The sequence below is a fragment of the Limanda limanda genome, chromosome 5 (assembly GCF_963576545.1).
Source record: "Limanda limanda chromosome 5, fLimLim1.1, whole genome shotgun sequence".
NCBI classification, from domain to species: domain Eukaryota; kingdom Metazoa; phylum Chordata; class Actinopteri; order Pleuronectiformes; family Pleuronectidae; genus Limanda; species Limanda limanda.
This window is the reverse complement of record NC_083640.1, coordinates 25877453-25890757: the sequence shown is the minus strand read 5'-3', so window position 1 is coordinate 25890757 and position 13305 is coordinate 25877453. Positions and strand designations below refer to the sequence as shown.

General features: G+C 42.8%; 1 protein-coding gene across 2 annotated transcripts in view; it reads right to left on the bottom strand.

The window, feature by feature from the left end:
* cux2b (cut-like homeobox 2b) overlaps nt 1–13305 on the bottom strand; it is an 86847-nt gene that overhangs the window by 13834 nt on the left and 59708 nt on the right. For both annotated transcript variants that reach the window (XM_061071217.1, XM_061071218.1), the window contains exons 5-9: nt 5151–5291; nt 4160–4319; nt 3546–3631; nt 3241–3307; nt 25–73 (exon numbers count right to left, since the gene is read on the bottom strand). In XM_061071217.1, the coding sequence (XP_060927200.1) occupies nt 25–73; nt 3241–3307; nt 3546–3631; nt 4160–4319; nt 5151–5291 (503 nt within the window). The remainder of the gene's footprint in view (nt 1–24; nt 74–3240; nt 3308–3545; nt 3632–4159; nt 4320–5150; nt 5292–13305) is intronic.

Sequence of the window (13305 nt, the reverse complement as noted above, 5' to 3'; positions counted from 1 at the left end):
GGAGCAGAAGACGCCTGAACTCACCTGGTTTGCTTTCTCAAGATTCGCCATGATGGCATCCACCTCCCCTGCCCTGGAACACAGGCAGAGAGACAGAGAGACAGAGAGACAGGGTTACTGAGAAGCAAACACACCGGGAAGAAAAACAACAAGCTCAATTATTACTACTCATCTTGTTAATTATATAAAACGGTTCAACAAGACACAATAATAATAGTCATACTAATAACTTAGCCAATTTTAAACAAACTAGCAGCAGTGAGAGGAAACACAAATAATGTGATAATAATGTAACACCTGTGTTGTACATGTTTGCTAGATAATGGAACTCTCTTGTAGCCCTACAGCAGCCATCAAAACATGCAAGCCCCCCCCCCCCATGATCTGTGCACACACCAAGTTAAATAATGTGTCTTTAATCAAATGGATGTTTATCTTGTACTGTACTGTACAGTAGTTGTTGTTTCAGTATCTGTTAATAATAATTACCAGTGCTTGGTCAGTACAGGTCAGTACATGTCATTTGGATATAAGAGACAAATAGAATAGAATCAAATGTGTTTATAAATCACAAAAAAATAATTTTGCTGTGCAAACTATTTATCATTATCATTACCAAGTTGTTTTTGAAAAGAAAAATGTGTTATGTAACGTAGGTAAAGTAGGTAAAGTAATGAGAGGTCAACAGGGGAGCATGTCTTGAATTCAGAATTGTTACAGCCTTATGTGTCAGACATGTCCTGGTACACTGCTCTCAGCCAGAAAATCCATACTCTCACACATCAACATCATACTGTGAGCTGTTTATACCACATTAATATCAGTTATGGGAGGATGAATATTATAAAAGTCTCTCAGTCTAACACGTAAATAAAACAAACTCCACAAATTAATACACACCTCTGTAGGTCTGAACAAAAACTGGAAATTAACACAAAATTAGAAAAAAGAAAAAATGAGGTCAAGAGTCGTCATTCCTGCCGTGTTTTAATAGTTTTTTTTAATAGTTTGTAATCAAATTATCCTGTTATAATTATTTTTCTTTGAATTTTTATTCTCAAATTGAGAGAGTATGAGATTGAGTCTAGTATGTAACAAATATGTAAATGAGGCTTTAACACGCACCACATGTGATGTGTGTGTAAAGGCAGTTCATTACAAATCCCAGATGCCTGAACCAATGACATGATCTCTCCATCTTTACTTGTAGCCACACATCTGCTCAAACAGCCGTCCACTCATTGGCCGAGAAGAACATTCACACACACTGATTTATCTCCTCAGTACTCTTCAGAGGTTGAACTCCAACTTGCCTCCATACATCTCACAATCAGAGTAGTCTAATTTAAACAGGAACTCAGCGGGATTATTCATGAGGTTTGTTTGAAGTTCAACAGTTTCCTTTTGCACACATGGGACCGGATTTTCAAAAGGTAGATAAGGTGGAATTAACGAGGATGTTGTGATTGATTTAAATATGCACATAGGGTTTTTTCAAGTTCCAGGACACAGTAGTCCTTTCCACCAAAAGAAAAAAAATTCAAAGAATAGATTACTCTTTTTTCCACCGTTCACATTAAATTGACTACTTTCAGGCTCTTTCATGTTTACACCTTACCGTCTCACATCCGACTCAAAACAGGATGGTTTAGTACTCTAGAGCTCAAAGTAGAGCCCCCCAATATTCATACAGTGAACCGTGGGATCAGTGCGACTCAGCGGTGTTGTGCGTCAGACCCTGGTTTCAGAGGGTCTCGCTCGTGCCCCGGTCCTATCAATAAGGCCAGGATATACGGCGCCCCGCTGACAGCGAACACTAACAGGTGTCAGCTCCACGTTTAATGAACTTGTGCAGGACGGAAAATGTTTTGTATTGATTACCTGCTCAGCTGCTCAAGCCGAAGCAGACAAATAGTCTTTCTTATCAACACCGAGGAAACAGTCAGTGAGAGTAATAGAGGGGAGCCCGGTGTTCAGAGGCTCAGGGTCGGGGACAGCTGGAGCTCTGGAGTCAGAGGTGCTACTGTCAGTCCAGAGGAATGTGATCAGGATGGCACACACACACACGCACACACTATGTGACACACCACAAAGCAGGGATGGTCTTTCAAAAGCTGCTGCCGCACGCGAGAGGTGGGACCGAACTAAAAAGCTGTCCAACCCAACAAAATGGATGGCAGTGGGTCCAAAAACATCAGTTCAATTGTGCCATGGATTAAGCCTGGGAGGAAAAGCCATTAGCGGCGGCTGACTGTGCTCCGGAGCACAACCCAAACAAAGGAGTGTTTGCTTTGAATGTCTATCGACATCCTTCATACCAGCTCAGATTCATTTCAGGCGTGCGGTGGATACATTGCGCTCAAAGACCAGGACAAGGTAGAGTGTTTTCTGAAGCAATCTTTAAATGGAGCAATTCTTCTTGAGGGTTGTCAAGGCCCAGCTGCCGGTGAAGGCAAACACAGACCTCTCTCATCGACCTGCATTAGTGGCTGAGTCACTCGCACTAGCTGCCTTTACAATGGCATTCCTCTGCTCTACACTGGACATTAGTTTATGCGGGAAAAATAATACTGAGCGGCTTCAGCACCTGAAGAGCTAGAATGTCCATTTCAAGTGCTCAACTACACAAAACTAGGGGGTTTACAAGTTTAAAAATATAGAAGGCGTATAAAAAGTACCTTAACAGGGGTATAATAAAGGCAGTTGTTACATTTACTTCTTTACTGATAGTAAATGTTTTCGTATCTGTACTTAACTTGAGAAGATTTATTTTCAGGTACTCACTTTTACTCCACTACACATATCAGCCAATATCTGTACTTTCTTCTCCATAACATTTTCACAATGCATTGTGTTACATGTTCACACAGTTTTTTTATATATTTAAAAGTAAGTAAGTCAGAGTGGAGAGGGAGCACCTGCAGCAGCAGATACATCACCGTCGAGACTGATGTGGTAGACCCTTACATTAGAGAATAGGCTACACTCAATAATACTTTAATAAGCACTTTTCATACTTGTAATTCCTTACATTTACTCAAGTAGAAAAGTGAATGTGGTACTTATATTTGGTTACATTTGTCAATTTATTTCTACTTTTACTTTAGTAAAATGTTTGGGTACTTGGACCACCACTGAATAAAAAGTACTCTTCAAGGGGTATGAAACTATAGAAGTATAATTTAACAGAAATGTGGGGTCAAATAAATGTAAAATGTAAAATCTGAAGTTCGGTCTTACTTCTTTGTCATCTCCTCATTGTATTTACACCGCAGGTCCAGCAGCTCTGTCTGTGCCGTGTTCAAAGCTGGTGAGACACAAACAAGGGGAATATTAACTTTAAAAGAAAAACACACACATGAACTTTGACCTTTAAGATACATTTCTGAATTCAACCAATTAGTGTTGGCTCTTATATTTATGTCGACAAAGCAGCAGGGTTTTCAGCAGAGGGCACCACACTGCAATTATACACATGCTGGCTCTTTAATAGGTTGGAATTAAATGAAACAGCGACGGTATGTGCCGGTGTTTTAACCACTCACATGAATGCAGAACCTTGATGTTCTCGTCCGCCTCTGACAGTCTGTCAGCCGAACTAACGTCAGCCCTCTTCTCCTCCTCCTCCTCCCTGAGAAAGAAACCCAGTCAGTTCCCCACACTACATCATGGCCACACCTTTAATAATACAATATGCAGATTCATGTCTTGAGCACAGAAATTAAAACATCCGTCAATCCAAACCTCCTCCCGCCCAGAAATAACATGTGAGGCAAAGTTCACACAATAAAATAAGCAAAATGTTGATTGTGTGTTGGGGCCTTTCGGGGTCACGACCTCTATTAACCACTTGCTCTTGTGAAGTTCTCACTGCGGTCCAAAAAATGACAACATGTGAGAGATCCCTCTCCCAAGACGGACAGAAGTGCAATAGGTGCCACGTGTTTTATATTAATATGAAAAAATATCAATATTGCTGCTTAAATTAGCATTAGTATACAAACAACTATGTATTGGAAAAATGATTTAGGATATTAAGGTTGAATACTTGATAATCTTTCATGTCTAATAGAAATAAGAAACTGTGTAGCACAGGTGTTTAAGGAGGATTACTCATCTCTTTACTGAACATAAACCTAACGTTGGCTATAGTTCTCACCCTCGGTCCTCAGCTGGGTGCCGGTGGGTGGGCTGTGGGGATCCTGGGGCCCCGGGCACTGGGGTGCTGTTGGGGGTCATCAGGGAGGCTGGAGAGCTGGATTCTGGGGCCTCTCCAGCCACTGCTGCCCCTGCCACTACAGGATCATCCTCTGAGGGCTCTGCGTGGCAGGAAAAGGCTTGTATGAGCTTAACCACTAGAGCAGAGGTGTTCAATTAAAGTTCAGAGATGGAGAAAGGTCCTCCAGCAAAGGTCCAGAACTACATAATGTCTGAAAAGCGCTATGATTCAGTGCAATACATATTGAAATGTATCGTCTGTGTGTCGTCAACACCTGACTGTCAAATCTAAGAAAGTATAATATTTTATGTTTACTGTCAGTTTTCACATTGAAGTGCTTGAATGAAAAATAAATGCTCTATTGTGGTGTCAAGTAAAAAATGTGATGCATAACATGAAACTTTTTGGAATCAGTGCATCTTAAAATTAAGTGTTTAAGTTTAAAATAATAAATAAATACAAATTTAAACTTTAGTATTTACTTTTCTCTGACTGACTTCTCTAGTTCAGATCTGTCCACCGGCTCTGGCTCCAGAATGCTTTTAAAAATGTGCAGATTCGATTGGCTGTGTGGCATCACATGGGATGACTTATAAGAGATGCAATTGGCCTGCGAGTTTCCTGGGACCTTAAACCAGAGCCATAAAGGCACTGCTGCAGTTAAAATAGAAATTTATCGATCAAAGATTTATCTGTTATAGATGCGGGTCTGGGTAGGACAGCGTGAACACAGACCACCTATTAATGACCTCTGCACTAGACAGCAGTAGAAATAATCCATTTATATATCATAAGGTGACTTTTTTCTACACAGGTATATTCATATTAACTACCCAGCACTTTCAGACATATAGAGTAGCAGCAACTTCAGGTCTGCATTAGAAAAACATAAGCGTGTATTGCTCTTCTTTGTGTACAGTTTTGACCTGACCTGTCTTTTCAAGGCACTCCAAGTGTTTCTTCCAGTGCCCGCTGATCTCTCGTACCAGGGCCTCACTGTCCGGGGCCACGCTCTGAAGATGCTGCAGCCTTTCCTCCAGGGTGTGTGAGGCCTCCAGCACAGGAGCTGGATCTGTGAAAACAGACAAAAACAAATCTCTGAGGGGAAAAAACTACTAAGATCCACATGATATCCAGACACTCCTACTTTTAAAAAAAAGCAAAATAACTGTTTTACTGTGTGCGCTGCCTGTAAAGCACTTTACAGAGTTTTCTGCATCGCAGCTTCAGCAGAGGCAGACTATTCCGCTGAGACTTGTTTCCAAAGAGTGACTCTTAGACTTTCCACAGTCAGGCGCCTTTGAAAATTTCACAGGCTGGACTCAATGACACAAGTTCTGTTTCGACCCTTCACATGTTCAGAAATATAATCTAATGAGTCTGCTCACATGCTGGTGAATGAGAACGAAGACAAAAGGACTTCCGTGAATATGTGACACAGTCTTGAGTCCCGAGTATACACCTAGGCAAAGTGTAGAAAAAGTCTGCTCCTGAAAAGGGAGCAAAAAAAAAAAAAAAAAAAAGCGGGATTCTTTAACACAACAGAGGAGCTGTTTTGCAATGCATGCGCGGCAGCACTGGGCCCATGGGGCCAACTAGGAGGCTGTTTCTCAGCTAACAAGTCTCCTCTGTATCATTTGATCATTTAAATTATTATGCCAGGAATTCTCAGGAGGCAGCTCGGCACTCCACATCACAGGGCTGTTTTTAATCTTCCCCATCCCTTTCTTCCCCTCCCGAAAAGTTCAACAGCTCAGAGAGAGAGAGCTGCTCCTGTTGTGTACCTGCCTGCTGAACACCAAAGGAGGTGACTTCTAGTGCCAAAGCACAGAGAGGGAAGCTCAGGGGAGCTCCTTGACAAGGGGGGAGGCAAGATGTAGAGCCACACGCGCACACACACACTCACTAACACACACACACGCAGCCCTTCAAAACTCTTAAAGAGGAGGAAAATCGCTGCTTTGCTGCACAAACTTTTCTCCCACAGCTTTCATCCACTCATCTTAGACTTCTGTGTGGAACCCAATTGGATCCCTTCTTCAGTATGGGCACTGACTGAAGTGGCTTTTCATAAGAAGTTGGAGCCACAGACGTTTATACTTTGCCAGATGTCACTGAGAGAATGCAAACTCGGAGGCGACAGGCCACAAAAATAAACGCTCATCAGAGAGCCGAAACTTCTGCAAAGTGCAATTTGTTGAAATCCTGGCCGTGCATTGCAGCTCGCCATATCTGCATTTTCATCAGACAAAACATTTTGGGCCATTTAATTGATTGAGCTATTTTTCCCAGGCCCGTTTACAGTCGAGCATTGTCGGCATTCATTGTTACACCAACTGCAGAGATATTGCATCAGTCACAAGGGACATCACTATTAAGAGCACAGCTCTTCTAAGACAAACAGGATGACTTAAAGCACTGCTATTCCATCGACCCACTGTCACAGAAATCACTTTATCAGCCTCTTTCCCATATATCCTTTCAACTTTTAATGATCAAAGGACAGAGATTATAGTAAGGGATATCTCACGCATGGACAAGGCAGGATTATCAATCAGTGGCAGGGGAGGAAAGTCAAGTCAAATTTAAAGTGAAGGGATATAACGTAAGACAGTACACAAATTTAACCCCCATCAAAGTAGAGCAGCAGGGATGCTCTCCAAGGGCCGGGGATCTACTGTTACTGACAGAGAGTCCACAAAGACTGTGGATAACTTTGGAAAATAGAGCTAATTGATGAAGCTAATAAGGAGCACCTAGTCTTCTTTTTAGTGCAGCACTGATGCAGCATCCTCCAGATAAAAAACCTGGAATGGACGAGGAATTCAACTCCGACCCGACCGCTCACACTCCTGTTAATCAAGAAGTATAACACGGCTGACGAGGCATTATGTACGTCGAGTGAGTCACATCACTCCTGGTGCAAATAAACGCTTCAGTTTTTAATTCATCCCTTATCTTAATTACGGATGATTGGATGCCTGCTCTGAGGTCATGATAACTGATTGGGCAACAGCAGCTCGTTTAAGCTAATAAATCACAGGACATTTAATACATCATCATCAGATGGGGCGAAACCGGGGCCCTGCTCTCAATGGGAAAACATGAACGTATCTGTTCACTCGCAATAAGAAGCTGTTTGCCATTAAAGAATAATTCAGCTTTATTACAACCTGAGTCCTATTTTTATTTTGACCATTACCATATTTTGTGCCATCATAAGACCACATTGCCAAAGTACTGATGTCTGGGAAGGTGTGACAATCACTACAACAAAGTCAAATTTTACAGGTTGAAAACAGGCTGTTTATTTCCATTTTACAACAAATGTATGTGGAAGCGACAGTAAAAAGCATATCAGAATATCTTCAATGTCTTTATTATAATTCCACATTGCACAGAAAAACAGGACAGAAGCAGGGACTTTGAAAACTGTGCTGGATGTTTACGACTGACACAGGATAGGGACTACTTTCACTCTTCACTTTTGTTTTCTCTTCCAGGTTTGACTAACCAGGGTTTTTTTACAACCTGGGTGAGTGTCTGTTTGTGTTGCTTGGTCCATGGTGACATTGAAAGTGTTTTTAGCAATGTCACCATGTTCCAGGGTCACAAAAGACTTTGAAATTATAGTGCAATTCATCATTGGAGGAGACTAGATTATACTGTATTTTTAAAAATGGAAAACATATTTTATAAGTGCAGAACTCTTATTGAAATATATAAATGAAAACAATTCTGTCTTTAGTTTGTTGTAATTTTGATATTTTATATTCACGATCCTTTAATTTCCTCCTCCTTTTGTTTAAAAAAAAGTATATTTAAAAGACATAAGATGATGTGTCTTGTATACCTAATATCGATTGTGATCTATAAGTAAATGGACTGATCACAGACTGTATACATGGAAACTGGAAGAAGTTAAAGTGGAGGAGATGTTTGGAAAAGCGCTCTCTGCAAAACTGCAAAAAAATAAGATCCAGCTCGTGATGAACCCTCCCTTGCAAATAACTAATAAAAGTTAACCATGGCCTTTAATTGTTTTCACAGAGTCTCAGCCACATTGATATTGAGTTTCATCACTTTGGCTAAGGGATAATGAGGCTGCCACCCTGTAGCTGCTTCCTTGTGGTCACTGCGTTGCTGTTTCTCTGATGTTGCACATCTGAGAGCGCCAGGCAGTAACTCTGTCTGGGTGAGCCTGAGCCAAAGCCTGTCAGAAGCCTGGGTCGGCTCGGGGGACCGCGGGTTACACAGTGGAGGACGGTGCACAGGTTCAGGATGTGTGTCTAGGTGGGTAAAGGTGGACCAGGGTACCGCACGCCAAGACAAGCAGGTGTGTCGGGGCGGTCCGTCTTGGCCCTGTCAGCGATACACCATCATTAGGCGGTGTGGGCGCAGCAGGGTGCACCATTATGTCTCCCTGGGCCCTGTGTAATTACGCTCTGACATAATTAACCCAGCAAGCCCATTAGCCAAGCATTGGCTGGCTGAAGAGAGAAAAAAAAGCTATAATTATTTGTTGTGCGCATGTTAATGAGGCCAGCTGTGTTCCCATCATACAACACGAACAAATTAATTTACAAGGCTGTGCTCCAAGGTTTTTTTCTTTTCATTCAAAACAGTCTTGTTTTTTTTTCCTCTGAGTGGACTTCAAGGTCCATAAACATGCTCCTCCGCTGCTGCAACAAACAGTAACACTGCTGTAATATTGTTGTCAAGGACCAAAACTAGGTTGAGAGAACACTTTACTTTCACCTTCACAGACAATGTAAGTGATATAAGGTTTGTAGGATAAATTTCTGCCTCTTTTCTTCCACCAGTCAAGGATTAGTTTAGAAAAAAAAAAAAACACAGAGAGACTGCTTGCAACAAATTCATAAACATGACTTTTCTGTTTGTGGTGCATTTTAAACCAACGCGCATTTGATATTCAGGTAGCAAACTCAAGTCTCACTTTGCTTTGATGTGGCAGATGGAGTGAGAAGATACTAAAATAAAAACGATGGGTGGAATGACGAGAAAAAGAAATGATTGGGGGAGGCAGCGGCTTTTGTGTGCGAACAAAACAAACTTCTTAACCTGTTCTTTTTCATTGCTGTTGCATGTCTTTGTGTGACAGACTGAAGGACGGAGGAGGAATGACATCAATACCGAGTCGTTTTTAAAGCGCGGAACAAAGAGTGGAGCCGCAGAGAGATAGTATTTAAAATTAACATGAGATTCTGGCGCAAACAAAGTAGTGACGAAGACATTCAAACAAAACTACACCTGAAATTATACAAAAATAAAACAACCAGTCTGCCATTCTTACATTTAACACATGTAAGACAAATCACTATCAATTAACATCATCAGAAAATACCAGTCTATTGTCTTTAGTTTTAAATCCCATGGTTCACACACACACACACACACACACACACACACACACACACACACACACACACCCACACATTCCTCCACACACGCACACAGCTTCTGTCTTTTAAGAGCACACTCTCCCATGGTCCCTCTGGGGTCTCCTACTCCACGGGGATCAGTTGGAGAGGCCCGGCTCTTTTATGAACATAATGCATTATTAAGCACCTCAAACATCTCCTGGGCCTTTGTTTATTACTGCTCTTATTAATCACTTGTGCATAATCTCGTCCCGCCCAGAGAGCTTTCATTTTCCATCACATTTTATACGCCCTTATTTTCCGACAGACTGCCACAAATGCACACAACACTCCTCCTCTGCTCTCATCCTGACTGAAGGTACTTAGCTGCACAATTACAATAAAGCCAGCCCGCTGTGCCTTGCAGGCCTCTCTCTCTCTCTCGATGGAGCTTGCTTATGTATATGGAGGGTTGAAGAAGGACAGCTATTCTTTATGCATCTGAATGACTCTGAATTACTAAGGTCAGAGTGTCCTGTTCAGATAATCTTATAGCCGAGGGAAACATCTGATGTGAATATGTGAGGCACTTACAACCATCTCATGACACAAGAAGACACGTGACTTAATGTCACAAAAAGCTGCACGTAATTGTCCTCGGCTCTGCAGTACCAGCGGTCACCACAAGCAAGCACTGTTGTCATAATATTTCCTGCTAACACACACACAGGCTCACACCTCAGACATGCCTTAGGCCTGTCGCGCACACTCATACACACACGCACTGAGAGGTGTATTCAGATCAGAATCTTCACAAACTCTCAGTGAGCTCCACGCTCAGATAAAAGGGAGTGTGTTCTAAAGGAGAGAGGGAGCGAGGTGGATCCTGAGGGAGGAGTGTGTGTACTGAGAGGAGGCGAGGAAGAGCAAACACCTGGAGCATCCGTCTCAGGGCTACGCCCCTGGCGACAGGGCCTCACTGCTCTCACAGAGGTGGCAACAAACGCAGGCGTTCAAACGCCACCATCGCTCGCTCGCACGCCCTCTCACACACTCCAGCAGAGAAGAGCGGGAACGAGAAGGCAGCAAGAAGGAGAGGAAAAAAGACAAGGGGGGAAGTTAGGTGCATCTCTGGGAAAACCGATGAATTCGGGCAGAGGCTGCCACTGTTTTTCAGCATTCAGTGATCAGGACGTGTTTATCTGCACTGATCAAAACCGTGCGGAGGTGATATAAACATTGTTAGGGAAATACTGTTAACAGACCTCTTTCAAGATTCAGACTGGGTAGGAGTTACAGTACACAGCATGGGGAGGTGTCACCGGTAAATCAAAATAAAGAACGCTAATGAAACACTCTGGTGGATTGACATGTTGGCTTAGGGGCCTCATGAAAGGGAAAAAGAAGAGAAGGAGAAAAAACACTTCAATCACTCGCATCAAGAAGTTATTTCTGCTCTGAGTTTACTGTTGCGTGCAAGTTGCCATCGAGCAGGAGCATGATCTGAGGCCTAACGTTATCATACCAGAATCTCTCAAATCTAACGGACATGTTATTCCTATTCAATAGTAGGCAGAGCAAAGTGGATAACTGATATGTGACCAGATGTTAATGATAGCCAGATACAACAGGTCACATATCGAGCTGCCGCCGTGTGTCCCCCCCCCCCCCCCCACCTCTTCTGCTTCACCTCTTGCATTCATTAACTCTGTCGTTGGCCTGCTCTGATTGGACCAACAGCCTTAGTGTCGCCACACAAATGAGCACACACACACACGCACACACACACAGACACACACACACAGACACACGCACACTCACTCACACAGAGGCACTTTCAAATGAAATAATAGAAAGGAAAAACTTCCTGCAATGAATAGTAATAACTGCATTAAGATTAACGAGCACGGCGTGTAAAGAATAATTGCATCTGTCAAAAGATTAAAAATACATGAGCTGTAGCGTTTGTTGGGGGAACGGTGGGAGAGCTCACTGTTGTGTTTGAGGGGCAGAGAGAAATGAAGTGGGGCCACAGCCAAATGACTGTCCTCCGGCGTACCTGGAGTCATCCATTCTAGCAAGGGGTGGGCAGGCGGGAGAGTGGGGGGGGAGTTGTGACCTTGGACACTAGCAGCAAGATGTACAGTGACAAACAGGCACAGGATACTGTAGGCCCTACCTCACAGATGGCAGATTCAGCAAGGGCCTGACAAACAAATCCTCTCATTGCTCCGACTCCTGGTCGGCCGCGGGCAGATAAGTGGGGAAAGATGTCTGGCAAAGATGGTGTGAGTCTAGAGTTTATACTTGTCTTTTACAATGGTTACTGTGTTAGATTTGAGTCTTGTTAAGGTGACCTGGCTGGAAAAAACTGCTGACTAGTGAATTAATACGAAATTATTTAAAGCTAAGGTTGGTAATCGCGGAAAAGCTAGCAAGAGCAGGCTAGACTTTGAGAAAGAGCAACCCACACATCCTAACTCCTCCCATCAGCCCTCTCGTCAAAACTCCATACATGCCTGTCCACTGCCCAGCCACTGCTAGAAGACAACTTTTCTGTGACTAGCTCGCTAACTTCTGTCAGTCGTCCCTGTTCAGCGGTGGATGTCTCGGTCACAGCCATTTTGAGACAACTCTTTTACTTTGTGACATGGAGCATTATCCTGCTGCAAGCAGCGATTAGAAGTTGGTAAACTGTGGCTATAAAGGGATGGACATGGTCAGCAAGATTACTGTGGCCTTCAAACCGTGATTGATTGGTGTTAATTAAGTATGTCAAGAAAACATTCCCGACAGAATTACACTTCCACCAGCAGCCTGGACCAGCTCAGTTACTGAGCCCAGGTATGCTCCAATACATAGGGGCGTTTAGAAGAGTCTCTTGTTCAGTGAAGAGACTGCTTACCCAGATTAACCTGTTGCTCTTGGGTCCCCACTTACCACTCTCTTGATTACATGTTCCCATTAAATCCAGAGCACACAGAAGCAACTTGAGTGTTTGCCCAAAGGCCCAGAAACCTGCTGATACTCCAATCCTGTAACAACATTAACTTTTTTTTGTCAGTTAATTTGTTTTTGTTCTTGGGGTTTTCCTGGGCAGTTGCCCACTTTGCCCTACAGACCGTTGGCCTGGAGCAGCAGCTAGAGATGTAAAGAGGCAGCTGGCCTCAGACAGAAAGAGGAAAAATACACTGTCTAATCCAGATGTTGTGACATTATCAAAATTAATTAATCAAATATTAATCTTATATATATATAGAAACCAGCTGATTTTGTTTAGAGGGGGTTAGAGAGCTGGTAACACTGCACTGTGTGACACATGCTCTGGACTCCAGAATCTGGAGGGCTGCCTGCAGAGGGCGTGGCTAAACTTGTTGTTGATGGCCAGTAAACACATCAAAACAGGAAGATGAAAAAACACAATGAACTCAAGAGAAATGTACATTGAGTAGAATAGAATAGAACATTGTGTCCAGACATTTTCCGGAATTCCACATTTGAAGAAAGCAGCAGGAGATCATCAAAGTCAGATGAGAGGTTTGGTAGATCATGCAGGGGGCGGGATAAGACGTATAAATTCCGATGCAGAAGTAACATGTTTTTTGTTTATAGCACAATAACACCGACGTCGGCTCATAATCACCAACAGCTCTTTCCAACTCTTTCCAATTTGACACCTTCTTTGGCAACCTCTATTGTAAGGCC